Source organism: Pogona vitticeps, chromosome 10, assembly GCF_051106095.1.
Source record: "Pogona vitticeps strain Pit_001003342236 chromosome 10, PviZW2.1, whole genome shotgun sequence".
In the NCBI taxonomy this organism is placed as follows: Eukaryota; Metazoa; Chordata; class Lepidosauria; order Squamata; family Agamidae; genus Pogona; species Pogona vitticeps.
In genome coordinates this window covers 1,534,488-1,561,296 of record NC_135792.1, presented here as the reverse complement: position 1 = coordinate 1,561,296, position 26,809 = coordinate 1,534,488, and the positions used below count along the sequence as shown (strand labels likewise).

Genomic DNA, 26,809 nt, shown 5'->3' with positions numbered 1-26,809 from the left:
CAGTTCCCAAGGGGTTAAGATTTCGGGCTGAGTCACGGCTGGCTGGCTGGCAGTGAATGCCAGGTCGGAAGCCCGGGTGTGTTTTGTGTGGCGGGTTTGGGTCGGGAATGCCCAGAAATGGATCACAGAAAGCAGTTGCTGAAGAAGGACGGAGCGGAAGCCCAAGGAAATGTGGTGAGCAATGTGGCGACCGGGTGGGCTTGACCCCTGAAAGGGTCACCTCAGGGTCCGTGGGAGTGAGAGGTCCGAACTGGAATGATCCTGACCTTCGGGATTACAACATGGTCTAGTCCCAAATAGCAACCTTCTCAAACGCCAGGTGGTCCTCATACTTCAGGGGCCGGTGCCATCCTCCTCCTCCTGGTTCTCTGCTCTGATTCTCAGGCGGGCTGGACAGAAGAGGACCCCCGGGCTTCCTTGACCATCCATGCCTTGAATGGACTCACTGGTCGGCCTGCCGCAGGCCTGCCCATGCGCCTCTCTGAGCTTGAGGCTCCCAACAAACCCTGGATCGAGATCTTGAAGAGGTAGGTGAGGATCCACTGGGGCAGCCAGCCTTCCTCCAGGAGCTGAGCGGCAGGGCTGTAACTCCAGCTGTACTCTTCTCCCCCCCCCTTCCAGTGCAACCAATAGAGAGGGCTGCCTGGACAAGAGCAGCCTGGCACCCCAGCGGCTGAAAGCGGGCACCTACAAGCTGCATTTTGACACAGGGGAATACTGGAGGCAGCAGGGCCACACCAGCTTCTACCCTTATGTGGAAGTAAGTGTCACGCCCAATGAAAACAGAGACTGGTGAGTAAGAAAAATCCAGACAGGACAAAAGACCACAGTGGCCATGGTTCACTGTCCTTGGACAGGTGCCCTGCCTCCCGGAAAGGGGTAAATCAACACAAACAGAACATGACACAGATTGCTTATGATAAGGATCAGCGGTTCCACTCCATTCCTATACAGTATGTTTTTTTAGGTGCTTAAGGAACAATATAGTATCATCCTTTTAGGGCTGTTCCTGAAGGCAGCTTAGTGTAGCTGCTTATGTTTGCTTAGGAGATCCTCAAGGCACATGCGAGTGTTCAGGAAACAACAAGGGTTGCAGCAATGGAAGAATGTGCAGTGGAAAAAAGAAGAACGTGGGAGTAATGGGGGGGGAAGCTCCCAAGGGTTGGTGAAAATCACTTGGGTGAGCCAGACCTTGCCCACGAGGCACCCTCACAAGCATAACTGTCAGACTAGAAATTCCCATTGGGCTGGAGCAAACAGCACCAATGCCGGACGACACGACGAGGGTGCTGGGGCCGGCTGTCCTCCTCCTGCAACTGAAGCAAGGCCAGGAGCTCCTTGCACTCTACCCGCCCTGAAGGAGCTCCACCAAGCTCTGGCCCTTTCCTGCCTCTGCCACCACCCCCTCGCTGGTTTCTTAAGGCTGCCTGGCCCACTTTTCCCTTCTTGGTTTCAGATCGTCTTCACCATCACAGAGGCTGAACGGAGAGTGCACCTCCCACTGCTGCTCAGCCCCTGTTCTTACACCACCTACCGAGGAAGCTAGTGGAAGCGACGGGGGGGGGGGGGCAGGAGGAGGCAGCCGCTCTGAAAGGAACCGAGCTGCTTTGTCTGGTTTTGGAGAGGAGAGAGGCCCAGCGGGCTGAAAGCCAGAGCTGCGTCCCAAGTCCCACGCTGGAACAGCCTCGGGAGCTGAGCTCAGAAACCTGAGATGAATAAACGGTCCGCCTCACAGGGCTGTTGTGAGGAGGAGCACAAGAGCTGGAGATGCCCTGGGTTGAGTCTTGGTCTTTTCACCTGCCTTGGCATTCTTCGCGCAGCAGCGGAAAGCATGTCCCCCTCTTCCCCTTGGAGGGTGTTTGGGTGGCCAGCGTGGCTGCTGCATTTCAGCCCGTTACAGAAGTCCAGGGGCTGATGAAGGAGGTGGAGGAGGAGGCCTGCTCCAGGAGTCACCCGTTTTGAAGGAGCAAAACAAGGGAGGGCGGCCTTCACAGACCTATGGTAAGAAAAGCCCTTTATAGGCAGGGCCTGTTTAATGCAAAAGAGGGCCAGCCCAACCCTGATCTTTCTTCTCTTTCCCTCGGGGGGGGGGGGGGAAACACGTCCTCTGCAACTGCCTCCCCGCCACAGCCACCCTGGGAGTCCCAAGCAGTAGGCGTGCACACAAAGCGTCCAGTTCAAAGGCAATCCAAAGGCACATGGTCAAGTTCAGCTACGTTGGGGTTGAGACAAACCCAGCCGGACCCTGGCCCAAGGTGTGGCCGAGCACGGAGGTCTCCAAGGGCTTGAACCCCAGATTGTCCAAGGGGATCCCAAAGGCGGTGAGTTTGGCCTCGTAGGTCCGCAATAGATCGTTGTGTGCCTGCAATGGGAAACAGAGGCCGTGAGGCTGATGTTGTTGGTGGACCCCTAAATGCATGCTTGATCTCTCTGCCTCTGACGGATGGAAGAAGACAAATGGCAACTGAAATGACTGCACGTTGGCCCGTCTTGTGAACCCATTCCTAAACATCTGGAGCCCTTCAGCTTAGAAACATGTGGATACATTAGAGGGGGGCAGGTTTGGGAGAGTAACAGTCAAATGTTCATGAAGTCTCTTGCTTTAGTCAATGAGTTTTAGAAAGGCCAGAAAAGGGGTGGGTGGGAGAAAGAAACTACTTAAGTCTGTTTGCACTATGGAACTCATGGCTGCAGACATTGCTGCTGGCATAGAAGGCTTCTGAACAAATGGTTTTACCAAATGCCAAGAGTCCTGGCCGTGGGAGCCAGGGAAAATCTTTCCTTCCTTGGTACCTACCTTACACACTCTGGCCAGCTCGTACTGCAGGTCCTTGATGGCATTGTTTTTGGAATCAAGCACATCCTGTGAAGAAGATCATTCGGGCATTAATCTCTTGCAGGAATGAAACTGGTCTCTCCCTGCTATCCAATGAATGGTGTGTGTGTGTGTGTGTGTGTGTGTGTGTGTGTGTGTGTGTGTGCGTGTGTGTGTGAGAGAGAGAGAGAGAGAGAGAGAGAACGGGGGGGGCATTACCAAGTACCATCTCTCTGACCATTCCTTTAGGCACCCGTGTCGGCCAGCTGGGAAATCCCAATCCACCTTTTGGCTGGCCCCTGAGATCTCCCTAAGTGACATTCATGTCTTTGTAAATCTTTCTTGGTGGCAGTAAGGACTAGAGGCTTCCTTTGCATTGCTTTAAAACCTACCATTATCCAGGTCCTCAAATGTCCATCCAATACTCACGAAGAAGCCATGGAGAAAAAGAGAATTGCACCCCAGCAAGATTGATAGTTCCTTGCAAGTCCCTTCCAACTTGACTATTCTATGATTCTATGTCCTGGCTCTTGGGCTCCTATCATCCAGCTGCATTTAGTCTTTTGCAGACCTGGAAATGTTCCTTTTTTTGGCAGGCAATTCCCAGAACCCCTAGAGGCCATTTTGGCCAGAGGATTCAGGGAACGGTCAGGGAAATGGAATGTCTCTGGTCTCTGGCTCTTTGTGCATAAGTCTAGCCTGGCTCTCTTGAACAACCACGTGTGATGGGAAAGGAAAAGTTTCACGGCTGCCTCGAGACTCAATTTCTGGAGAATAAATAAGATTTAAAAAGTGAGCTGGAGTTCCTATGATAAAGTTGCTCTTGCATCCTGCCTGTTGCCAGCAATGGCGTCAGTACCAATATGGGGAGATGTACTGGAAGTTCCCTTGGGGATGAACCTTGCAGATAGGCAGCAGCTGAATGCAGGAATGTGGAAGGAGAAGCAGCTGGTGGCTGGAGTGAAGTGTTGCGCTGCATCTCCAGTTACTGGCGCCAGCAGTGCCTGGAATGTGTAAGCTGCAACCTCCTGTCCCCAGCTGGGCCGAGGCTCGGGAGATGGTTTTTCAGCCCATGGAATGAAAGGAAGTCCAAGGAGCCATGAGGCTACCGGGATCCCTAAACTGGACCATCAAGGGCTCTTGATTGCAGTTCATTGTTCCTGAACCCAGGACTGGAAAAGAAGGGAGGGTGCTGGGAAGCGTGAGGGACCTGAGACGCATAGACAGCAGCAGTGGGGGGGGGGGGGGGGAATTCTGCCAGAAACATAATTTGAAAGCACAAATGGCCTCCTCCAGGGTGATAGGAGTTTGGAGATGGTAGCTTAGCAGATGGAAAGCAGCCTCTGGGGAGACTTGTGGAGATAAAGCTGGAGACTCAATGTGTGGCTGGTGATCCCTGATCCCCTTGTGCAGCTGCAAGATTCTGACAGCCCCCAGAGGTCTCAGGGAGAGGGGAGGGGGAGTTGAGGAGGCAGCCGCGGTCTCTCTCTCTCTCTCTCTCTCTCAATCTCTCCTCTCCCTCTGCTTCTGCTGCCGATAGTACAACAGTCCATGAAACACAGTCGGGGTGGCACTGCTAGCAGAGTGGGTGGTTGCTTCCGTTCTCCTGGCTGCACACTCGGTGATCTAGGCTTTAAAAATCCTGAACTCCTGGAGTGGAAGAAATTATACCACTCAAGGAGATTGCCAGGCAGAGGGAAAGGAGAAAGAACTCTGTGCTGAAGCGAAGCAGCTTTTAAACAGCAGGAATCCCACAATCTCTTGGCTTCTGGCTGCTAAAGATTTCATTTTAGCTGCATTTTAGCTGCACCTCATTTTAGCTGCGTTCCAAGCTCCAAAGAAATAACTAATTCATTATATGCTGCTAAGTTGATTCTGACTTACGAAAGCTCTTTCCACGGTTTTCCAGATAGAGAATATGCAGAAGTGGTTTACCAGCACCTTCTGTGTGTGTGATTTGAGGCTGTGCAGTTTACCCAAGGCTACACAGATGCCCCCTTCTCCCAGGAAGCACAGTGGAGAATCAAGAGTCCTGACCCTTGGCTGCAGGTATTCCAACTCACTGAGCTATTGAGCCAGCTGTCCCAAAGAAGTGACTGATTGACCTAGGAGTCTGGCCGTGGTGATGATGCTGAGCAGTCCAAAACACAGTCCCTCGTTCTGGATGCAAGAGGCTTCCCCTCTAGACCCAGAACCATCATGTTAAACTACTTCTTTAGGCATATGGGAGGATGCTGAAGCGGGGGGGGGGAGGGAACAAACGCATCCAACCAGCTTTCACAGCCTCTCTCCCTCAACCCATCTTTACCCACACAGCCACAGCTAAAGCCCTGCTACGTTGGGTGTAAAGGGAGGAAAGTGTCCAGAATAAATGGAGAGGACAGCCGGGTGGGGGTAAGGGTCCAGAGCACAGTACCTCCAGCTTGCGAGTGACCACGGTCAGGGCACTGGGATCAAGGTTGGAGGCGGCCAGCACTTCGTTCAGCTGCACCTCCTTCTTCTCCAGGGCGTTGTTGAGAGCAAGAAGCTTCCGCTCCAGTAGCAGGTTCTTGAAGCCTGTTTTCTGTTGCACTTCGTTAATGGCTTTGGTGAATTTCTGGTACAGGTCGTCTCGCTCCTCCTGCACCTGGAGAGGAAGAACCGCCAAACCAAAGCCCGGGTGAGAGAGAGTGGGGCTCCTGGCCCCTCAGACTTGTCAGGCGCGGCACTCCTGATAGATTGCTCCTGACAAGTCTAGGGTTGGGTGGGCAGGAATCCCATGGACTTCCACAGATGACGGGCCCGGGTCTTTTGCCCGGCAAGCCAAACCCGAATCTTTCTATTTCACCTCCTCCCATGCTAAAGGTCAACCACAGCGTGACGCGCAGTCCCCACCTTGCTGAACCTCTGCTGCAGGACTTCGTGCTCCCACTGCAGATCCTTCAGGTCCTTCTCGGCGACTTTTAGGCGAGCCCGTATGCTCTGGAGAGGGAAGGGAAGGGGTGACAGCAGCTGCCTGGGGTCTCAAATGGAGCTCTGCAGCCCCCTGTATTTATTCGGCTTTTCTGGCACCTTATAAAGGCTCACTGATTCTCCCAGGCCCCTTCAGGAACTTACTGCTTTTAGACTGGGTCTCCCAAGTTTAAAATCTGTGGGTTTTGTGTGTTTTAGTTTTAATAGTTTTTTTTTCTTTTCCCCTGACATTTTACTACTGCACCTGCTTGTGAACTATCCAAAAGAGTGCATGTGGCTGGATACGTATAAAAATTACATTAAAGCAAACAAATACATGCACAGAAAGGTATCTTTTCTTGAGAAGGATACAAGACAGGAGGTAGCCCTGTGCCATCCTCACAAAACCAGATTACTATTTTAAAACACAGATGAAGAGGTGCTGAACAACAAGCAGACTGGAAGGGGATGGCACCGAGCACTGACAACTTTTGCAGGCACATTGCAGGAATCAAACTAGTGCACAGGAAAGGCAGCTGCAGTGGAGACGGTCCCGGTGCTGTCCCCCCCCAACCTAGCCGAGGGCCTTAGGGAGCAAGCCGAGGCTCCCTGCCCAGTCCCAGGGGGAGAGGGTTCAGATTCCAGGAAAGGCGGTGCCCTGAGACTTACCGCCAGCATCCTCTTGTCCTTCTCGTAGTGGGCCAGCTTCCTCTGCAGCTCAGCCACCTCCTCCCGGGCTCGCTGCAGCGGCTCGATCAGCCTCTTGTTCTGCAGGAGGACTTCGGCCATCTCCTTCTCCAGGTGGTCCTCCTTCTTCTTCATCTCCTCCATCTGCTCCTGTACTTCGGGAGGGGTGGGTGGGTGGGGGAGAGAGACCGCAGGTCTTCAGAATGACTTGCTGGAGAGCAGCTCCCCTTCCCCACACCCTGGCAGTCCCCTCTTTGGAACTGTTTTCCTCAACAGGCAAAGCCATAATCCAGATTCCCCCCTCCTGAGCCTAGGGCTGTCCCAGGGGAGGGGAGTCAGTGGGAAGTATTTCCACAGGACAGGTGTTTAGGAGACCTTTGTCACAGGCAGATAAAGCAACACAGAATCCCCAATAAAGAGAGGCTGGGACACATCTGGAGGCATGAGGGGGTTAAAAAAAAACACAAAACATTCCGATTATCAAAGCGCACACACTTCGCATATACAGAAGTTCTGAAGCAAGAGCAATACATTCAGCCCACAGTCCTCACCCAAGGGTGGAGTGAAATCTTCGTTTTGGTGAGGGACGTAAGATACAAATGGCTAGGAAGGATTGCATTAGTCAACTAAAGCAAAGCAAAACCCCAAGCATTCATCTATCCATCCATCTATCTATCCCATTATCCCTGTGTGCAATAAGGGGACCCATCTGGGGAGGGTGCCGGGCGGAGCATGCATTTTACCTTCAGGGTGTTAATGAGCGCCAGGTTGTTCAGAGTGACATCGTTGTAGTAGTTCTTGATGTCGCTGAAGGCCTTCTCATGGTTCTTCATCAGGGTGTTGATCTGCCCGTTCTTCCTCTCCTCGATCTCGTGGATTTCCGTCTTCCTGCGCAGGTCAAGCTCATCGTGCAGCACTCGCATCTTCTTCTCGTATTTGGCCTCGATCTCTGTGGGGCAGGGAGCAACCGCGAAGGCAGACTTAGTGCTCCACAGACCAATCAGCGGTAGGGGTAACCAAGGTCTCCCCCTGGACAACGGCTTATTGCGGGGGGGGGGGGCTTGGAGAGACTTCATGAAAGCCTCTATTCTCAGAAGGGAGAATGCCTTGCATTCTCTCCCCACCCCAGCCCTCGCCTGCAGGGAAAACAAGCTCACCCAAATGACACGACAAACGCTCAGAGACCAAATGTACGAACCACCCCATCACACCAGCGGACAGACTGGCAGAGCCCGGCATTGAGTACAACTTGCAATCACAGGCACAGCACTTTTCAGCGGCTGCACCACGGAGTGGAGCTAAACAGGGAAGAGCTTGCCTTGTAAAGTTTGGATAGCCTCCAATACTATATTTACCGTTTCCATCCGGTTTTACAAGCGGCCAACGGCTATGGCTGCATCCATTCTCAGGATGCATCCAACAACTTACCTGAGTTTCTTGCTTATTCCTGTTGCCTTTGATAAAAAAGACGAAGGCTCACAAAATGTTAGGCCAAATAAAACGTCTTAAGGTGCCTCTAGACTTTGTTGATATTCCTAATAAAGCTTCTCCCCACCAAAAAGGCTGATTATCCAGCTCCACCAACAACAACCCAATAAGGATGGCAATAGCCAAGGCTGCCTTCATTCACAGCACCACAAGGAAAAACACATGTGATCACCCTGAACCACAATGTCACACCGAAGCTTCTGCAAGCATGGGGCTATGCCACAGGGAAATGAATTCCACATCATGGAGAATGTGTGTGAAAGGGCTGCCTCAGGGAAAGAGAGAGAGCGAGTGCTGCCGGAGGAAGGGAGTCATCCTGCTGCTGAGACGGCCTTCCTCACCCCAACCGTTGGTGCCAAATGCCAGAACTGACCTTTCACTTGTCTCTCAAAGTCATTCCGCAGCCGTGTGATTTCCTCTTGTTGTTTCTGCCAAGACGACAAGGCTGGTTAGGGATAGTGCTTGCAGACACTGAAGGCTGTTCTTGGAGGCTCAGAAACAGAGCCAACTCTCGTTGGTTCTCTGCAGAAACAGCTGAAGCTTGAGGCGCCCTTTCCCCATGACCCCCGCAGAGAGCAGGTGCCAGCAGCCACCCCGAAGCTTGCACGCAATCGGACCTACCAGCCGAAGGTTCTTCACCACCATCTCGTTAGCCAGCTCCTGCTCCTTCAGCTCCACCTTGAGAGAGCGCATGTCCTTGCGCAGCTCCATCTCCTGGGATCGGTGGTCCTTCTGGGCCAGCTTCATAGTCACCGTCCCCTCTGCCTTCAGCTCCGTGATGTTATTTTGGTGCTCGTATAACAGGTGCTTAACCTTCTGTTTGTAAACCTAAGATAAAAGAAAAAAAGGGGCATGTTAGTACAACAGTCACATGGGAAAGTTCATTTTTAGGATGCTCTCCCAACCTCCTACGCACTGTGGACCTTGGCTAGGGGATCCTGGGATATGTGAACTGAGGGATTCTGGGGGTTCAGACTGAGGGATTCTGGGAGCTGTAGTCCAAAAACTGCATCTTCCCAAACTCTTGGGCAGCACCTATCAGCAATGACACCATCCTCTGAAGACCTTGTCAAAACCTAGGCATACTTGGTGTTAGTCAATATGGCGGGGGTGGGGTGGGGTGGATCAACTGCACCCAGGAAGTCTCACTTTTATCTCCACTTGGTGGCGCTCTTCAGCCTCCTCCATTTCCCTGTCCTTGTTGCGCAGTTCTGCCTTCTTCTCATCCAGCTGCCGCCGAGTGATTTCCCAGAAGGTGTGGATCTTGTCTCGTTCCAGCTGGAAGTAGTTGCGCTCCTCTCGCTCACGGTCTAGCTCCTCCCGAACCCGCCCGATGTGGTCTTCCAGCTGCAAGTCCAAAGAGGGTCAGCCCAAGGCAAGCTGAAACAGACCAAAGTGGACAAGGAGGGCACCCTCCTCACCACTGGCACCGCTGGCTTTCTTGACATCACAGAATCCTGAAGCAATTTTTCAGCCTGTGCCTGGCAAAGCCTTTCCAAATAATTTTTTTTAAAGGCCGACAGGATGCATCACACTTTCATTTGAGAGGGAACAAGAAATGTGTACCTTCTCTGCAGAGAACTTTATTTCTGCATACCTGGTACTTTGTGGAAAGGGATAAAAATCAGTGTATAACTTTTAAGAGGAATATTCCAGGGATGCAACTGAAAGAATACAAAGCATGTCCGCAATATTGTTAAATAATCCTTTCCCGTGGCATACAATGGATGCCACCTTTTGTCCCCTTCAGAAAAAGTTTAACTCTGTTATTCCATGGAAGACAGAAGGGCTGAGGAAGGACATACAGTAGGTCCAATCCTGGCAATGCAGAGGTTCTCTCCACAATGATCTACTATTTTGGCCCAGAGGTCCACAGGGGGTGTGCCATTGGTCCAGGAAAGTGAGCCAGAAAGCCAGCTAAGAACCCTACCTGTCTTCCTTGTAACCTTTCTCAGGCAGGAGAGAACGAGACAAGCAGTGCAGCCTATGTCAAGGTCTCTCCTCTTCCTAAATCACCCTAGCTAAATCTCCTGGCAAACCACACTGCCTTCAATGCGACAAACATCTGCCCCCCCCTTTATTCCCCTTCATCCTTGCTCACCTGTTCTTTGGTCATGCCTTCCGGAGGCAGGGCATCCACCACCGCTGGGCCTTTCGCCTTGCCCTTTTTGCCACCCCCTGCTTTCTTCTCGCCCTTCTTTTTGGGTGCCTGGCAGGAGAAAAGAGAAAGAGAGAGAAAAGGCTCCTCGATGAGATACATACCAGGCCCGAGTGCAAAGCTCAGAGAGGGTGCCGTGGAGGGAAATCCCACACATCCAGCCTGGACCGTGAGGCAGCGCAGGGTCACCCAGGACTCTTTGAAGTCATTCCTCGACCTCTTTGTCCAACTGCAGCTTCGTTGCTCAATGGACAAGCTGACGGTCGGCGTCAACCATCAGCCCAAGAGCCAAAACGGAACCTTCGTTGCCCAAACGGGGCTTCCCTACAGTTTTGCCCAAAGTCCCAAGAGCAGCGTTAACTCCTGGACAGAGCAAAGGGGCAACTTCCAGCTGCTAATTGTTATTGATGCATTTGTTGTTGTATTAGTTATTGTTGCATTTTCACTCCCAGGGACGGGGGGGGGAAGGGAGAGGGAGATTTTCTGTCTCAGGGTTGAGAGTCAATGCACCACAAAAGGGGGGGAGAGAGGGGGGGCTCCCTTGGCTGCTGTGCCTCAGGCACCAGGAGGTCTTGGGGCGACCCTGGGAGAGTCCCTCCCCCTCCTTTGGGGTCTCCCTCCCCACAGGAAAAGGGTGCCCTGCTGCAGGGTCCTCCCCCCCCAACCCTCCCAGGAGGGCCTCTGCCTTCGCAAGGGCTCCCTCGACTGGCTGCTGCCCGAAGACGGGGTTTTGTGGCGGGGGGGGGGAGGGAGGGACGGCAAACGAAGGGGGGCCGAAGACCAGCCGAAGGGGCGGGTGGGGCCAATAAAAGGGGAGAGGGCAAGAAAGAGTGCGCCCGAGCATGTGCAGAGCGCCTCGCAACCCCAGCCTTGGGCGGGAGCACCAGCATCGCCCGGGGGCGGCCCTCTCGCCATCACACACACCCCCGCACTTCGCCCCCCACCCCACCCCACCCCACCCCGGCGGCCCTCACCATGGCGCCCAGAGAGGAGCCCCTTCGGCGGCCCGAAACCCGAGTCGCCCCGTCGCCCAGCAACCGCCGCCCAAATCTCGCGAGAAGGTCCGCTCTTCCGGCCCAAGCAACGGGGCGGGGAGGAGAGATGGCGTGGGCGGGGGGAAGGGGGCGTGGCGAGAGGAGGAGGAGGCGGCGGAGGAGGAGGAGGCGTGGCTTCCCTCCCCAGTCTTACACTTCCAATACTGGTCCTTATCGTTCCCATTATTATTTTATTGGTTAATTGAAAATATTTAAATATTATTCATACGAACCCAGGCACGTTATGTTTTTTTAATAGCTGCTGATTTTTTATCTCGGGGATGGAGAACGATATATTTAGGACTGCAGCTCTTTACCCACTGTTTGGGGGCGTTTGGTAAAATATAGGGGGAAAGCAACTTCCACAAACTCTGGTTTAATTGCACAGATTTTAGTCGGTTTATCCAGGTTTATTTGAGTTGTCTGTACGCTGCCTGTCCAGGAGAGCCCCCACCCCCGCCCCGCCAAGGCGGTTTGCAAAGCAAAACATTCACACAAGGTGTCTGCGTGGCATGGCCCGAGAATGCAAACCATGGAGAAATGTTCTAGCCATCAGCACAGCTGGAACAGAATGGGGCACCACCTCTCCCTTCCCTCCCCCCCCGAAAAAAAGGGCAAGGATCCGATGTCATCACGGAGTTCATAAAATCAAAGGCCATGATCCCAACCAAGGCACGGCTCTAGACCAGCTCTTTGCCAAGGCTAAACACCCACAGCAAGAGCCTTCCTGGCAGGCGGGCATCCAAGCTGTTTGAAAACCACCCGTGAACCATTCTGGGCTAGCCCCTTGTCCTTGTACCCGTCGAGGAGGGTGGACTAGATGACCTTCTGGGGTCTCTTCAGAGTGGCCAGTTCTACCATCCATCTCCCTCCGAACGTGCTGCTAACCCGGACCCTTCTCCAAGAGGAGGGCAGTCTCCAGCCTCCGGCTTTGGCCTTAAGCCATGGAGGCTTCCCCGCAGCGGCCCTTTCCCAAGCGAGACCGTCGGGGTGTCCCTCATGGGCCTCGCTGGACCAAGAACGCCGGGCTCTGTTTTCGGAGGGGTTCTTTGGGGGTGGGGGGTGGGGGGGCAGACTGGACACTTTGCTGCCAGAGATGGGGATAAAGGCCCAGTGCAGCTCAGCGGGGGGAGGGAGGTCAGTCCCAACTCTGCCCCCCCTCTGCAAGGCCACCCTGCTAGGGACACAAAAGGGGGGCAGGCGTGACGGGGGAATAGCCCCCCCCTCTCTCCTTCCTCCAGCAGCCTCTGAGCCAAAATATTTCAGCCCGTCGGGTTGCTGGGGTTTTTCTGGGAGGGAAAACACTTTTGCTGGAAGGCGGTGGCGGGTTTTGAATGCTGGACCCCAAGCCTGCAGCCACGGGCTTCCCCCCGGTTGCTGCCAGAAGCCTAAATATTCCTTTGGGTGCAAGAAACGGCTAAAAGATCCCACCGGGATCCGATCTCCCCGGCAGACCCTCCATCCCCGGGGTTATCAGTACTTGGCCCAGAGCCTAGGAGTTGGAAACCTTCTCCCTGCAGACTCCAGTTCCCATGCTGGGGCTGCTTGCCTTTTGGCCCACCCTGGCAGGGGGGATTTGGGGAGCCCTAGTCCGAACCAGGAGCGATGTCGTCCTGGGCCCCGAAGTCCCTCCCCACAAAGGGCTAGAAGGCGGCCTGGCTGGGTGGAGATCCGAGTTGGCTCTCCTGGGCCACCCAGAGCCTGCCTTAGCAGCTGCCTTCTTCCTCTGCTGGGGGGGGGGGGAGGGCCCCTTTCAGCCCTGGCCCTCTGCGTGCGCTCAGAGGCGCCCTCCTCCTCCTCCTCCTCCTGGCCAATCTGCGCAGCCCCTCCCGCCGGCGCTCGGTCGCGTTGGGGGTCTTGGGGGCGGGGAGGGGGGGCGGATGGCGACCCCGCCCTGTGGGTGGGTTGGGGGGGGCCAGGCGTCTCCCTGGGGGCGCGTCCTCCCCTCCCTCCTTGCCTTTCCCCTCCCCTCTTCCAGGGAGAGCCGGGCGGCGCTTCCCCTCGACGGCGGCTGGGCAAGGGGGTGCTCGCCCGCCGCCTCCTGGTCGCCCCCTCCCCGCCCCCGCCTGCCGGCCGGCCCCGCTCTTCTCCTCCCCGGCGGCGATGCTCGCTCGCTCGGCGGCGGCGGCGGCGGCGGCTCCTGCTCCGGCTCCTGCTGCAGTGACCGGCGTGGCGCGGAGGGAGGCGGCGGCGGCGGCGGCGGCGGCGATTGCTCCTGCCTGGACGGATGGAGGGGCCGGCAGGGACCGCCTCCCCAGGTAAGGGTGGCTGCAGCTCCAGCCCAGCCCAAGCTCTCCCACGGACCTCGCGGAGCTGAGCACCCCCGGGCATCCCGGGGCGGGCGGGGACGGGAGGGCCAGGCCGGAGTCCGGGTGGCGCGGCCAAAAGGAGCCGGGAGCGGACGCTGCTGCTCAGCTCGGGCCAGTGGGACGCGCCCGGGCTTTCCGCGGAGGGGGCTGCCGGGCTTGGGCGCGCCTCCCCGGGGCAGGGAGGCATCCGGGCGGTGGGTGGGGAGGGGAGGGTCCTCTCCTGCCGGCCCCTTCGCTCCCCCAGCGAGGAGCCCAACCGGCGCCCCCGTCTTCCCCCGGGCAGGGATGTTGTCCGCCCCCCGAGGCGGAGAAGGCAGGCGGAGGACGCTTTCGCGGTCGAGGGAGAGCAGGAGGCGCCCCCCCCCAATGGGCCCGGCGGAGCGAGGGGTCGTCGTCAAAGCTCCCCACTCCCTGGTCCACCCGGGGCGCAGCTCTTGCCCCCCCCCCGATGCTCCTGGGGTCGCCCTGGGGCGCTTTCTCTCCCCCACCCCATTGGGGAGCCCGGCGGCTGGGCGGGGGGTCTCCTGTGCCCCCTAAGGTGGGCTCTTCTCCGCGGAGGCGCCCGCAGCCGGGAGGGGGGCGGCGGGGATGCTGCGGAGTGGCTTCCTTGAACTCGTGTTTGGGGAGCACGTGTGAATGCTTGACGGGAGGGGGGGAGCGCCTGCGGTGAGGTGGGGCCTCTGCGCTCCGGTGGTGTGGCCGCCCGCCTGGACGCGTGTGGAGGGAGTGGGGCTGGCCACTGACCCGCCTAGACGTGAATGCCGTGGGGAGGCCACGGGAGCGGCGGGGGCACCTTGCGAGTAAGAGACAGGATGGGGCTGCATCGACAGCCTCGGGACCAAGCCCTCGCCCCGACTCTGAGCCCCCACGTTGCCCGGGACGGGAACGATCCGCCAGCATCTGGGACCAATCCAGAAGGCTAGCGGCGGGCAGAAGCCATGAGCCCCTGGAGGGAGGCATCGCTCGGCACCTGGAGCCCAGCGGGTGACGGGCAGGAGAGGGGCAGCCCTCGCCCGGACCAGCAGTCCAACGAAGGGGAAGGCTAGAGGCCGTGTGTGGGCACAGGTGACGCCCTGCCAAGGGTGCCCAGCGGCAGGGAGGGGAGGGACCCTGGCCCAGGGCTCACACCCTGCTTTGCATGTAGAAGAACCCCCCCCCCCGAGCCCCCAGCACCTCCAGGCTGGGCAGGAATCACCCCCGCCTGAAATGGTGGCGGCTGGCCCTGGCTGCCAGTCCGTGCTGGCCATCAGGGCCTGGAAGGATAAAGGGCAGAGGGCAGCTCCTGGCGGAGAAGGTGGCATCTGCCCGACCTTACTACGTGGAAGTAATCAGACCTCTGCTCCAGGCATTATTTCATCATCCTAGCACCCCTCCCTCTTGTGAATAATCCTGACCTCGAAACAAGGGCCGGGCAGGATGTTGTAGGAGAGCTGGGGTTCTGTGCTGTCAAGACGCGTCTGACTTCATGGTGACCCTAATCAGGGTTTGGGGGGGCGGGTGGGGTGTCCAGGGAGTGGCTCAGGATGGCCACCCACCACCGAATGTCCACCGCTGAGCAAGGGTGGGGGGGTTTCAACCCAGATCTCCAGCACATCACTCTGTCCCTCTAGTGAAAGAGTGCCCCTGGGCATATGCAGAGTTACTCCCTCTCACTCCTGGGAGGACCCCCATCATCCCCTTGAAGAAGACAGAGGGGGAGAAGTAGCTCTTGCGTTTTCCTGGCTACCTTCCTTGGCTTCTAGAATGCTACAGGAAGACTAAATATAACTAAATATTGGATGGGGGGGCTTTCTGGAGACCACCCTCCCCTTTAAGGTCACGAGGAAGGTCTTTTCCATTTCTCGCAGGATCAGTGCCTGCTGCCATGCCTCATTTCGGAACATGACTCAGCAGTTGTGGGAAGGTCCCCCGGTTCCTCTCCAAAGCCCCTTCCTTGAGCTGCATCCATGCTGCTGCTTCTGGAGCAAAAGAGGGGAGATGTGGGGGGAAGGGAAGCGTTGAAGCAAGAGTGCAGCAAAGAAACAGCCCCTGTCTTACCCCCCATCAATGCCCCCCCCCGGTCACCCAAGAACATAGGGTGGCAGAGGAAGCAGGGCTGAGCTGAATTCTCAGCCCGTTCTTCCTCCGTCACAGCGGCTTGAAAATAAATGTGATCCTCCAGCTTGCATACACGTATTCTCAATTATGGATGCTGTCAAGAGTTTATAGATTTTATAGCTGTGGAAGAGAAATGTGGGCTTCGAAAGGGCACGCCAAGGCTTTGCATTATTGTCTTATCATCCCTCCGATTTAAAACACACGGAGCGTGCCCATGCGCATGTGCGCATGCACACACAGCCAGAGGATGATCTGCTGTGTTACTTTCTCCCATGGGGATGCAGCCGATTTGCATACAAAGGCCAGGTGCAAGTTAAGCAGCAGCCAGAAGGCCACTGAGTTGCACATCACTGGAAAATGACAACGGAGGAAGATATGAACCAGGAGACCTAGAAATACCCTGAGATTCTGCACCGTTGTAAGATTCCCCAGCAATATATATAGATATTTTAACAAACACGCCACTCATTCTTGAAGTAACTTCAGCCTCACCCCAGGCATTAGCTAAAGCAGTGCAACATACTGCTAGGGTGCATGACACGTCACAAGGGGACGAGTCTCTGCCCCAAGTGGCTTCCAATCTAAACATTAACACAAGGAGGACAGCAGAAGGGCAGGGAGATGGAAGCCAGTAGAAACAGGTAAAGGTTTGGGTTTGTTTCAGGGGAAATGGAAGTGAACCTAAGAGCAAAACAGGATTAAAAAAAAAAACATTGTGTTTTCCTTAAACTTTGTTGCTAGACACGGAAAATCAAAATGAAAAGAAAACATTTGTATTATAATTTTAGAATTAACTTGGGAAAGTCATTCATCTTCTGGCAAGTGGGCCGATCAACAAGTAATAAAATAAAATAAATGAAACAACCCCCCCCCCCATCTCTTCCCACTTTTAAGCTATAATCACCCATGCTGATACTGTACTATATTATTCAGGAAACACCACATCCTCCTTATGAGGACACATAGTAGAGAGAGTGAGGGACACAAGGACCAAGGAAGCCTGGATTCAAAACCCCATTCAGCCATGGAAACTGACTGGGGGGAGGGGACCGGGAAAACCACTCCTTAAGTATCTCATGTACCTCGAAAGCCCTATTAGAGTCACCCTAAGTCCATCCCAATTTGAGGGCATAGAACTAAATAACCAATGAGCGCATAAATCAGGGTTGTCATTGTTTTGAGCTAACTGAAAGCCTTCCATTGCACTTTCAAAGCTGAGGAATGAGTCACTCACAGAAAGACGAGCAGGGGATTGTCCAAGGAGAGAGCTGCAGGGGACTGGAATCAATGTGGAATCTCCCCAATAATTAAAAAAGTGCCCTCGGTTAAATACATGCATGTATGCATGCACACAAACATCCATCATCAAGGGGACAAAAGACAGCAGAGAGGCCCAACCTGTGTCTGTGCGTATTTCCCAGTCCAATGTGGCTTTGAAGGTAGAAATACAGAGGGGTGTGTGTGTGTATCACCAAAAGGAATACCAAAACCAATTAAGTTAAACAGCACAAAATCAAGTCTACAGCAAAGCATGTGTTTGGAGTTTATGGGGAGGGGCAGCGTGGGGATCACCAAATCTTAAGCCCCCCACAAGAAGTGTGTTACCTGCAAAGCAGCCCCACTTTTCTCAGGAAAACAGGTTGAGCTGATGTGGTTCTACTGGTGGCCCCTCGACCATCCCGTCTCTCAGGTCGACTCAGCTCCTTCTCATTGGCTGGGAAGCTTGTGGGATGCATGTTTGTACGCAAATACCTGAACCGTTCAGTGCAGTCTGGACCCCATGAAGTGAGGCGGCGGCGAGCAAAGGGGTCCCCAGGTGGCTAGAAAAGGCGAAGGGGGTGTTAAGAATGAGGGTGGGTGGCTCCAGGGCAGGTGGCAAGGAAACGAAGCACCTTGTTTAGCGCTGAGATGGACTTTGCTCCTTCCCTTTCCTCGAGTCACATTTTCCTTAATGGTGTTTTGGCGGAAACAAGCAGCCGCCTCCCAAATTGGCTTAAGAAGATCGGCTGCACCGAGGCGACTCATGCAGCGGCCAAGATAGAGGAGAGTCTGTCTGGGGATTTCGGGTCCCAGCTGCCGAAACAGGTTCCAGAGCTCGGGAAATGGGACAAGAGGTTTAAAGAGGAAAGAACCCTCTCTGCACATGTACAGAGTGTGTTTCTTTCTCTGATGTGACAAGCTGCACATCCAGGGAGGTTAAGCATCCATTCTGATGGCTATTGACTGGTGTTGCTGGTAGTTAATATGATTTTTGCATGGTTGCTTTGCCAACTTTAGACCCAGGGGCAGCCTATACATGCAAATGTCGAGGGGGTAAAACCAATTAACCCATCAATAAAAGGGGCGGGCAGCCGGGCTTTGAGCCAGGCTGTAAATTCGGGGCTTCTCTCTCTCTCTCTCTCTCTCTCTCTTTGGAAATCAAGGACTTGGTAAAGTCATTTCTCACTGGAGCAGTTGGTAAGGTGGAATCCAGGACTGCTGCTGCAGGTTTTCTGTCTTGCCAGGGGCTCCTTGGCCCGCAGAAGGGGGGGGGCAAATGCAGAACACTTGGATGGCATCTAGAAGCCGCTTGCAAATTTAAGCTGGGAAAAAGGGGGGGGGCTTGTCGTGGTGGCTAGGGATGGCTGAGCAGGGGAAGAGGTGTCGCTAAGGGCTAAACAGTCCTCTCCATCCCTCCTTGGGTAACCATGTCCCTCAAGTCAGCTGCTGCACCCCAGGAATCCCTTCACGAGGTTAGTCAAGAAACTGGAGTTTATTTTAACCTCAACGCCGACCCTCCCAAGCAGGCCAAAAACCACTGTGTGGAATTCAGTTCCCCCTTGGCTGGAGGGAGAGGAAGGCTCTGCTAAGAAGCTTGGTTCCCGGTTTTAATTTTCCACAAGGCTGGTTTTTGTACCGGAGGGGCACCCCTGAGCTCCAGCTCTGGAGAGGATGATGCCACCCTCACAGAAATTGCCAGGCCTTTTTCCAGAGCGTGTCGCTAATGGGCAGACCAAGCCCGTCCTGCCCGGAAGCAAAGCGGCCGGAGAGCCCCTTTTGCAGCAGCTGTGAGGGACCGTTTTCCCCTCTCCTCCCTCCACGGCTGCCGGCGCTTGTCCATTACTGGGAATCGATGTCCCCCTCCCCCCCCCCATGCATGTGCTTGGAGATGAGGGAGGAGGCACGGATGGAGGGGGGGGAAAGGCTAGATTCCTGGGCCATTTCTGGGGCGGCAGCCACACCATTCTGTGCGCACACAAAACTGGGACACACACAGAGAAAGATGAAGTCCTAACAGAAAGCATGTTCGCCAGAGAATGGTAGTTGTGTGGGGTAAAGGATGGAAAAACTCCTCAGAGAAGCAAGGACAGCCGGGCGGTCCTCCCAAGGCCTCGGCTCCTGTCAGAGTTTGGAAAGGATACCTTGGGGGTGGGGGTACAGTCCCCCCAATCCAGCATAGCTTGTAGGGTTCTGGAAACGATAAACCCCGAAAGGCATGTGACTAACCACTGGCTCCCATCTGGAGCTAAAAAGATAAAATAAAAATGGGCTGGGTGTTCCGCTAGAGAGGTAGCGACGACACTTGTTGCCTGGGTAGAATTATTCCTGGAAATTAACTCCCATCCCTTCTCCTCCTCCTCCCCCCCCCCGGGCAGCATCACGTTTGCTTAGGAGATGGGGGTTGGCAGGGGTTGCCTGTTACTCTCTGCACCCACCCAGTAAAAGCCTCCAGAGCCCTGGCACGTGGCCCAGGCAGTGCCCGTGTGGGGTCTTGGCACAGCCCGTGAGCCAGAGTCTGAACTCTGCAGCTTGGACGTTCTGCTTCTGGGCTCTCGCTGGGCTTGCAGGAAACCCGGAGCTTGGAAACGTCCCTTTTTTGGTGGGGGGTGGGGTGGAGGACCGTGACTCCCCAAAGGTGGAGGCAGGTCTCCACCGCGTCCCCCAATCTAGGGTGCTGGGGGCAGTGGCGGCTGCCCAGGTAGGGCTGGTTGTAGGCAGCAGCTGCACTTGTTCCTCCCATGTTCCGAGGCCAGGGGCTGCCGGCGTGATGTCCCACGCAAAGAGACAACCGCCACCGCTGCTGGTCCCGGGGAGGGGACCTCAGAGCCACGTTCGGCCTCCATCCAGAGCAGCCGGCCTGGTGGCATCTTCCTTCCCTCCAGACAGAGCGCCCTTTGTCCTGCCGTGCCCGCTTCTGACCTCCAGCCACAAGCCTGCCTCTTGTCTTTGCAGACAAAAAAAGAGAAGGTCCTTTCCTAAGCGAGGAGCTTTGGGTTCTTGGTACCCAACTTTGGTTCCCCTTGGGAGACCAAGGCGGCCTTTCATCCACGAGGCCAGCGTATTGTGGGTGAGCCATCCAGGCTTGTGGGCGGAACAGAAGTGACACGGAGGAGGCCCCTCTTTTTAGAGGACTTCAGAGGCTGAGCAAGGAAAGGAAGGAGCGAGAGGAGGCGAAAGGAAGGAACGGAAGGTAAAGGGACCCGGTTCCCTGCTTTGAGCCCTGCAACTCTGTTTTCTGGTTTTCAGAGCTGATGAAAGAGGCTCAAAAGCCAGAGCGGCCGGCCCCCGTCATCCTCCCCATCCATGGACCGGTGGAAGAAGAGCCGTCCAGCCCTCCTGCCGAGGAGGAAGGAGGGATCCCGATCCCCACGGCAGGGCTGCTGCAAGTGACCGAGCGCAGGCGTGAGTCCCGTCCATGGGAAGGGCCCCCGATTTGGACCACCCGAGCTGCTCAGACGTTCCCAGCCAACGCAGCTAGGGAAGGGGTGGTGGTGGTGGTATAGAAAAGCATCACCCTGCCATGGAACTGGTCCCCTAACAGTTGGCTTTTCTAGGGCCTGGGTGGGAATCTCCATTCCCATACAGACCCCCAACTGACTGGCTGTGTCTCTCTCCCCGCTTTGGCCCCGGCAGAGCCTCTGAGCAGCGTCTCCTCCCTCGAGGTGCACTTTGACCTTTTGGACCTGACCGAGTTGACCGACATGTCTGACCAGGAGCTGGCCGAGGTCTTTGCTGACTCGGACGAAGAGAACAATGTGACCAACGAGGCCCCTCCTGGTGAGTGAGGGGGGCATCCCTGCTCCGATGGTCTCTTTCTTTGTGCCGGTTAATCATAGGACCCTTCCCTGGCCAATACACAAAGCAATTCAACCAATGGGCATTTTATGTATGTATAAAACCTAAAAGCTTTATTTCTAGAAGACGCATGCCCTTCTCTTAAAAGAAGCAGCCCAAGGATGTAAGCAGGTGCCCTACAAAGGGTTTTTTTTAAAAATTAATTCCCAGAATTAATTTCCACAAATGCTAATTCTCAGCACAGCGAGAACCTGCTCCAAAGCTAATTAAGAGAATTTTCATTACTGGGACAGATTGGGTGAGAAGGACTGGGGAGGGGGTTGGAAATCTTGCCAGCTGGATGTGTCAGCCATACAGCCTTCTCAGTTTGCTGTGAAAGGGCAAGCAAGCAGGGAGTTAAGCAGCAAACGCAGGTATGCACAGCAGATCAAACATCCCTGTTATGCCTTGAGTTGCTCGTAGTACAGAATCTGAATTTCCCAGAAATATCCACCCGCTTTGGACAGGTATCTGAGCAATGGGGAGCAGAGAAGGACACACCCTGGGGCCTGAGTGCAATGTTCAAAAGGAGAGGTGAGCAATCCTTTACTGGACTATGAAAATATGATAAACAAGCAAGCTGCTGGGCCCTGCAGGTCTCTTCCTCCAAGTGGTCCCTGTACAGCTGGGGCAGGAAGGTCCAAGAATCATCTTGGCTAGATGCTAAAGCTAAGTGACCTCCTGTTAAACTAAAGGTTCAAAATGGAAGTTCCGAACTTCAAGCCTCGGTTCGAAGTGCATTGGTCATAGTTGGTGTCGCATTCCCTTGTCTAGAGATTTACTTATTTATGTTATAGACTTGCATACCACACCGATTAGTGGTAAACAATACTCTGGGTAGTTAGCATCCAAAATGAAACAAAAGCAACATAAATTTTACATAATATACTACATGCTAAAACCACCTATAGTCAAATAAGGCAGCCTGCAATGAAAATCAGAATGGAGGAAAGCCAACTGACCCTAGAATTGAAAAGTGAAATGGTCCCCCCCCCACCTCTCAAGCCGATTAAGTCTGCAACTTCCGGCTTGGAACCTTTGCTTAACTAGAGATCCTGCCATTTCAAGATCTCCTTGGGAATCATTTCTGAATTTTGCTGTTTATGTCCCCCAACCCTGGACTGAACTTCTCAGAGCTGGGCTGATGGGGAAGACTTGAAAACTGGCCTGTTTGGTGGAATATTTTGGTGATCCGGTGGAAGAATTCTGTATCCCTGGCTTTCAAGCAAGGGAAGGCATGTAGTCTTTTGGTGGGTCTTCTGCTTAAGTGTAGAAACAGGGCAGCCCCCCCCCGCCGAGGCCTGTTCTTCCTCTCCTGCATAATGATGCTCTCTTGAGCAGCTTCGGGAAGACGCAGGAGTCCTGGCTCCAGGGAAAGCTGCATTCTGCATGGGTGGAAAAAGCAGCGGGGGGGGGGGAGTCCCCAGCTGGTTCCAGCCCCTCCCAAAGCAACAGTGCCATAAGTGGGGTATGCATGTGCATGCGTGCGCGTGTAGGGGGTGAGGATGTGCTGCAGCTTTTCTCTTGCTGAAAAGGGTGTGAAGGGGGAGAGGGTGGGGAGGGGGTAGCCGGCAGCAGCTGCATTCTGGCGACAGATGGAGTGGAAATGCAAATCAGCCTCCTTGGTGAGAAAAAGCGTGAGCAGAATTAATGAGGAGAAGGGAGAGGGCTCTCTGGATTCTCAGCAAGCTGGAAGGCAGACAGGCAGAGCCCGGACCGACGTCCCCCAGTGAGTTTCACGGCTGATTAGGAACTTGAACCCGGTCCTCCCGACTCCTCGCCCACACTCTAGCCACCAGCCCGCGTCAGCTGTAGTTGCACAGATGTTGGGAGATGCCGCCAGAGGCCCTCCCCTGTAGGCCACGCAGACGGTGGAGTCGGCCGGCCCGCTCAGCCCACCGCCCGGCGAAAGCCTGCACCTCAGAGGAGGCAGGAAAGGAGGAACTTGAAAGAAGGATGGGGTGGAGAATCTTCGCCGGAGGGGAAAGGCTAAAGCATGGGTAGAACCTGGGGAAAGCATTCTTCTGGACCACACCTCCCATGTGTCTCTGCCGACTGGGGGACAATGGGAGATGCCTTCCAAAAAATAACTTTCCCAAGCACTGAATATTTGGAGCTTTTTAATTAAGGGGGAAAGGGGGGTGGGGAGGAAGAGTGGGGTGATTGCAAATGGTGGCGTCTTCCCTCTTCTTGTTGTCTTAGGTCTGCAGCCCCAGCCCCATCTGAACCCACGGGCTGGCTACCTCCGCTCTCCGTCCTGGACCAGAACGAAAGGAGAGAAGGGGCGGGAGAAGAAGCACCTCAGCGACTCGGAGCTCCAGGCCAGCCATGCCGACGCTTTCCTGACTCTGGAGAAGCCGAAAGAAGAATAAAGAGGAGGCCGGAAGCCGAACCAAGGTGCCAACCATCGATCGACTCTTGCACTAACCGCAAATTCCTGGCAATTTGTGTCCTTAAAAGACATTCGTTCCCTCCTCTGCATCTGCCCCCCCCGGTGCCCCCCCCGTCCCCACCAATCAAGGACCGTCGCCAATCTTGCTGGTCAACCTTCTCACCTGCCCCATGAGTTACGTTTGCCAATTGAGGAGCCCCCTCTCCCGATCCTTTACAACAACAGGTAGGGCCCGCCATGATTCCAGAAGAAAAAAAATACGGGCCCATTTAAAACGTGTCCTGCTCCTTTCGGAACAGGATCAGCCACGACGGACCACGGAGAGAAGGGTGAATCGGGCCCAGGGGAGAGAGAGAGAGCTGCCGTAGCACAGAGCAATGGGGGAAAGTGCTCTCTTCAGCCACGTGCCTTGAGGGATACCAGGGTGATGTGATGAAAGCCTGCCAGCCAGGGCAAGGAGAAAACAAAACACAAAAACCCAACAATACCAAAGGAACGGAAGGGAAAACCTCGCCCTGTGATGCTTCCAGGATCTCTGGCAAAGAGGAGCTGCTGAGCGCCTGGAAGAGCGACACGGGGCGGATCCAAATCTCGCTTCCGAAAAGCACATTTCTCTTCCCAGTGGCCTTAACTCCTGCCCGTGGCTACTCCGGAACGTGGGTCTCAGCACACGCCACGCCGGTAGGGCCGGATAGCTTGCTTGCATCTCCGCAACGGTGGAAGGCATCCCACAGCAAAGAGCTGGGCCGTCCTCCCACCAATTCACCGCGACGGCAACCCCAAGCCCTGCATGTTCTGCTGCCACCCCTCGCGGGGCCAGAGCAGGCGGCGAAGGCGACTCGTGGGGTGTCCGACGGCGCTTCTCGAGCCTCTTGCAAAACAGAAAGGTAGGCGCCGAGGCCTTCAACCCAAACCAAACACTTCTCTCAAAAGACCCCCTCCTCCTGCACAGTCCCTAGCCCGCCTCTGGCACCTCTGGACTGGGTGGTGTCCCCACTGAGCGGACGTAGTTGGCCAAAGGGGCTGGGGTTTTAAGGCTTTCCCATCCCTCCCGTCCAACCGGGCGCCCCCTTTCATGCCATCCAGATCCTTGGGGGACCCACCGCAGAGCTCGCCCGGCCACACCCCTTCTCCCTAGAGCTGTGGCCCCCCCAACCCTTGGGTCCCCAGGATGTTCTTGGACTTCAACTCCCAGAAATCCTGGCCAGCAGAGGGGGCAGCGGCGAAGGCTTCTGGGAGTTGTAGTCCGAGAACCTCTGGAGGCCCAAGGTTGGGGACTCCTGCCCTAGAGAATCCCAGGTCCTTCAACAAATTAGCAATCGCGGGGCTCCTTTGGATGGCACCACCACCGTTAAAGTGGGGTCGGACATCTGAAACCTGTGCAGGGCAGCTGCTCCCAACTCAGCCCAGGGGCCCATTCAAGCAGGCAGAGGCTCCTCTCGCCGCCACACAGCTGGATCACTGTTTGGTTTCCTAGGTCAGTCCACGGACTTCCGCCTCGAAAGCGAGCTGATCAAGGACACCCACCCACACCCTGGTGGCAGCAGAGGCAGGGACTTGCCCCGGGGGCCGTCCAGCGGGGTTGGAGCCGGGTCCTCAGCCTTGCACTCTCACCAGGGAGTCATCCTGCTGGCTTTCTTGTCTCCGCAGCGCTTTCACAAAGGTGAAAGGACCTCCAGGGTAATGGGCACAGCCCCACACATTGGGATGCAGCAGAATTTTTTTCCAGCACAAAGCAGGCCGCCCTGTCTACTTCGTGGAGGGCGCTACACTGATCCACAGCAACAGGGAGAGTTTTTATATGACTCTGTTGGTTAGACTCCTCCTGCCTTGCTTTTCCTCCATCAAGCCCAAGGTGGTCGATAAGGCTCTCCCGCTCCCTAGGCTTGGAGGGCTCTGCTTGGCCCAAGGTCACCAAGCCTGTCGTCCCCCCCCCCCCCAAAACCTTCCTTTCCCTGCTCTCCAGAGCCCCAGGGGCATTCGCCTGCGCTCTTCTGCTTCGAGGCTTCCACCCCTGCTATGCTTGGAGATAAAATTCTCCAAGCACTGTTGTGGAGCGCACCGCGGAAGGAAACCTGGGGGTTCTCACCACCATCGCCCCCCACCCCCGGGTGCAGCCAGCATGTCCCAGGCAAACAGATAAGCAACACAATCCCGGCCAGACCCCAGCAGCTGGAGTGGAAAGGCTGGTGTAGTGTGACACTCCAGTGATACACAAGCCACCCTTTTGGGGGGGGGGTGTTGGGGAGGGGAGAGGAGCTCAGCAAGAAGAACAGCTGCTTCCAAAATCCATACTTTGCTCCCACAGCCCAGTTCAGCTGTTTGCAGGGATTCTGTCCAGGCCCACTTCCCTCCAATTCACAAAACCCTGCAAGCTATTTATAACGCAGGCCCCTGATGCCACCGCTGGGATCCCAAGCCATTTCACCAATCTGAGCTGATTTTTTTTTGGGAGGGGAGAGGGGGTCTTGGGGCTGAAGAGGGATCTTTAAGCGAAGCAGACTGTTCACCTGAAGGAAGGGAGCTGGTGAGACACAGACTGTCTTCCTCACCGCCAACGAAAGGACAGCCCACACCAGCCAAAGTACAGCCAGGCCCCACACAGGATGCTTGCCCAGCACCATGGCAAGGGGGCAGAGCCTGGGCCACTCCAGAGGCACAGGTGGGATCAGTTGAGGACACCTTCCCTTCTCGCTCCTGAAGGCCAGTCAAGCGCTCTCTAGGAAGTGCCTTCGGGTTTCCACGTGGGGCAACTTGCTCTGGAAGATGTGGGGCTCTGGAGCGAAGCACAACTCTCCCAAGTCCTGTGCCTGGTGCAGGTTGGAGACCAAGGCAGGCCCGGACGGCTCACCCTCTGGGGGTCTGTCCCTTGGAGCACTGGCGGCTGCGGTTCCTGGCCACAGAGGAGTGTTTGTGAAAGCGACGGAACCACCCTTTCAGCCGCGGTGGGAGCAACAAGGGGGGGGGCGTCCCGTCCTGCCTCTTCCATGCAGTTAGAGGGTCTCGGGGAGGGGGGGTGGCCCTGCTTGATGCCTAGCCTAGGAGAAGAACACCCTCCTCCACCAGGCTCAAAGAGACGAACCGCTGGGATCCTCTCTGCATCGCTGGATTGCACAGGCCAGTCGCTCAGCTGGGGGCTCTCGTGACCGTCGGAGCACCCTGGCGCTATTCACTCAAGCACGGAGGACCCACCTGGAGACTTTTGTAAAAGGGCCCCGGGTTCAGGAAGGAATTGAGGCCCAGGCAATTCATGGCTGACCTCTGAGGCAGCTGGGAAGATCTGACCCTGGGAAAACAGGGGCTGAGTGACCCATTCATGCCTGGGAGGAGTCCAGCCCATCAAGGACATGTAGCAGAGGCTGGTTCTTGGGGAAGGGCCTGAGCACGACTCAGCACACCCTTCCTTCCATCCTGACCACGACTCAGCACACCTTTCCTTCACTTCCGGGCTTGAGTGGCTGCTGCTTCTGCTCTCGGGCGCACAGCTCATGGGCTGACACAACAGACCGGGGGGGGGGGGGGGGGAGCCTACAGGGTTGCAGAACCTGGCTCGAACCCATCACTACTGCCCCGCCCGGAGATGCCACCTGCCAGCCAGCGGCAGTGCGCACTCCCTTACGGATGTGCGTATTTCTGGTGTGTGTGTGTGGGGAGTTTGCAGCACGGGTGTACAGAATGAGGGCGTGCTGCTGTTTTGGGGTCCCGCGCACTGGCCCCGAGGGCTTCGAAATGGACCTGGCTATAGAGAGCAGAGTCCCGTCCTGATCATGTACGGCTGAACCATTAAAACAAGGAGACCACGCC

At 55.7% G+C, this 26,809-nt stretch overlaps 3 protein-coding genes across 5 annotated transcripts; 2 read left to right on the top strand and 1 right to left on the bottom strand.

The window, feature by feature from the left end:
* On the top strand, positions 1–1,766 carry LOC110076316 (5-hydroxyisourate hydrolase). Of its 2 annotated transcripts, none has more exons than XM_020788355.3 (4): positions 1–174; positions 385–527; positions 622–760; positions 1,457–1,766. In XM_020788355.3, exons 1-4 carry the CDS (start codon positions 118–120, stop codon positions 1,544–1,546), a joined length of 429 nt encoding a protein of 142 aa, XP_020644014.3. In that variant the 5' UTR covers positions 1–117; the 3' UTR covers positions 1,547–1,766. The 2 variants fall into 2 exon arrangements, with proteins under 2 accessions (XP_020644014.3, XP_020644013.3); XM_020788354.3 differs by having other exon boundaries at positions 5–174; positions 338–527.
* Positions 1,767–1,997: 231 nt separating this feature from the next.
* On the bottom strand, positions 1,998–11,185 carry DRC4 (dynein regulatory complex subunit 4). Its single transcript, XM_072980867.2, has 11 exons — positions 11,054–11,185; positions 10,023–10,130; positions 9,071–9,268; positions 8,543–8,749; positions 8,295–8,349; positions 7,177–7,382; positions 6,416–6,583; positions 5,690–5,776; positions 5,232–5,441; positions 2,798–2,863; positions 1,998–2,362 (listed from the first exon to the last, which is right to left on the bottom strand). The coding sequence occupies exons 1-11, from the start codon at positions 11,054–11,056 to the stop codon at positions 2,213–2,215; spliced, it is 1,458 nt and encodes a 485-aa protein (XP_072836968.1). The 5' UTR covers positions 11,057–11,185; the 3' UTR covers positions 1,998–2,212.
* A 1,838-nt stretch (positions 11,186–13,023) lies between these two features.
* On the top strand, positions 13,024–26,807 carry DBNDD1 (dysbindin domain containing 1). Of its 2 annotated transcripts, none has more exons than XM_072980652.2 (4): positions 13,024–13,371; positions 20,026–20,181; positions 20,413–20,556; positions 22,816–26,807. In XM_072980652.2, exons 1-4 carry the CDS (start codon positions 13,341–13,343, stop codon positions 22,983–22,985), a joined length of 501 nt encoding a protein of 166 aa, XP_072836753.2. In that variant the 5' UTR covers positions 13,024–13,340; the 3' UTR covers positions 22,986–26,807. The 2 variants fall into 2 exon arrangements, with proteins under 2 accessions (XP_072836753.2, XP_020643924.2); XM_020788265.3 differs by lacking the exon at positions 13,024–13,371 and adding an exon at positions 17,212–17,604.
* Positions 26,808–26,809: the final 2 nt, after the last annotated feature.

What these genes read in the sequence shown, in the direction of transcription:
- LOC110076316 (XM_020788354.3), top strand. Translation starts at nt 57, where the DNA reads ATGCCAGGTCGGAAGCCCGGGTGTGTTTTGTGTGGCGGGTTTGGGTCG. An exon ending in CGGAAGCCCAAGGAAATGTG is followed by an intron (nt 175 to 337) that starts GTGAGCAATGTG and finishes CTCATACTTCAG; the next exon opens with GGGCCGGTGCCATCCTCCTC. An exon ending in GCTTCTACCCTTATGTGGAA is followed by an intron (nt 761 to 1,456) that starts GTAAGTGTCACG and finishes TCTTGGTTTCAG; the next exon opens with ATCGTCTTCACCATCACAGA.
- DRC4 (XM_072980867.2), bottom strand. An exon ending in AAGGCATGACCAAAGAACAG is followed by an intron (nt 9,269 to 10,022) that starts GTGAGCAAGGAT and finishes TTGGACTTGCAG; the next exon opens with CTGGAAGACCACATCGGGCG. An exon ending in TGGTCACTCGCAAGCTGGAG is followed by an intron (nt 2,864 to 5,231) that starts GTACTGTGCTCT and finishes TCTTCTTCACAG; the next exon opens with GATGTGCTTGATTCCAAAAA.
- DBNDD1 (XM_072980652.2), top strand. Translation starts at nt 13,341, where the DNA reads ATGGAGGGGCCGGCAGGGACCGCCTCCCCAG. An exon ending in GGCAGGGACCGCCTCCCCAG is followed by an intron (nt 13,372 to 20,025) that starts GTAAGGGTGGCT and finishes TCTGGTTTTCAG; the next exon opens with AGCTGATGAAAGAGGCTCAA. An exon ending in GACCAACGAGGCCCCTCCTG is followed by an intron (nt 20,557 to 22,815) that starts GTGAGTGAGGGG and finishes TTGTTGTCTTAG; the next exon opens with GTCTGCAGCCCCAGCCCCAT.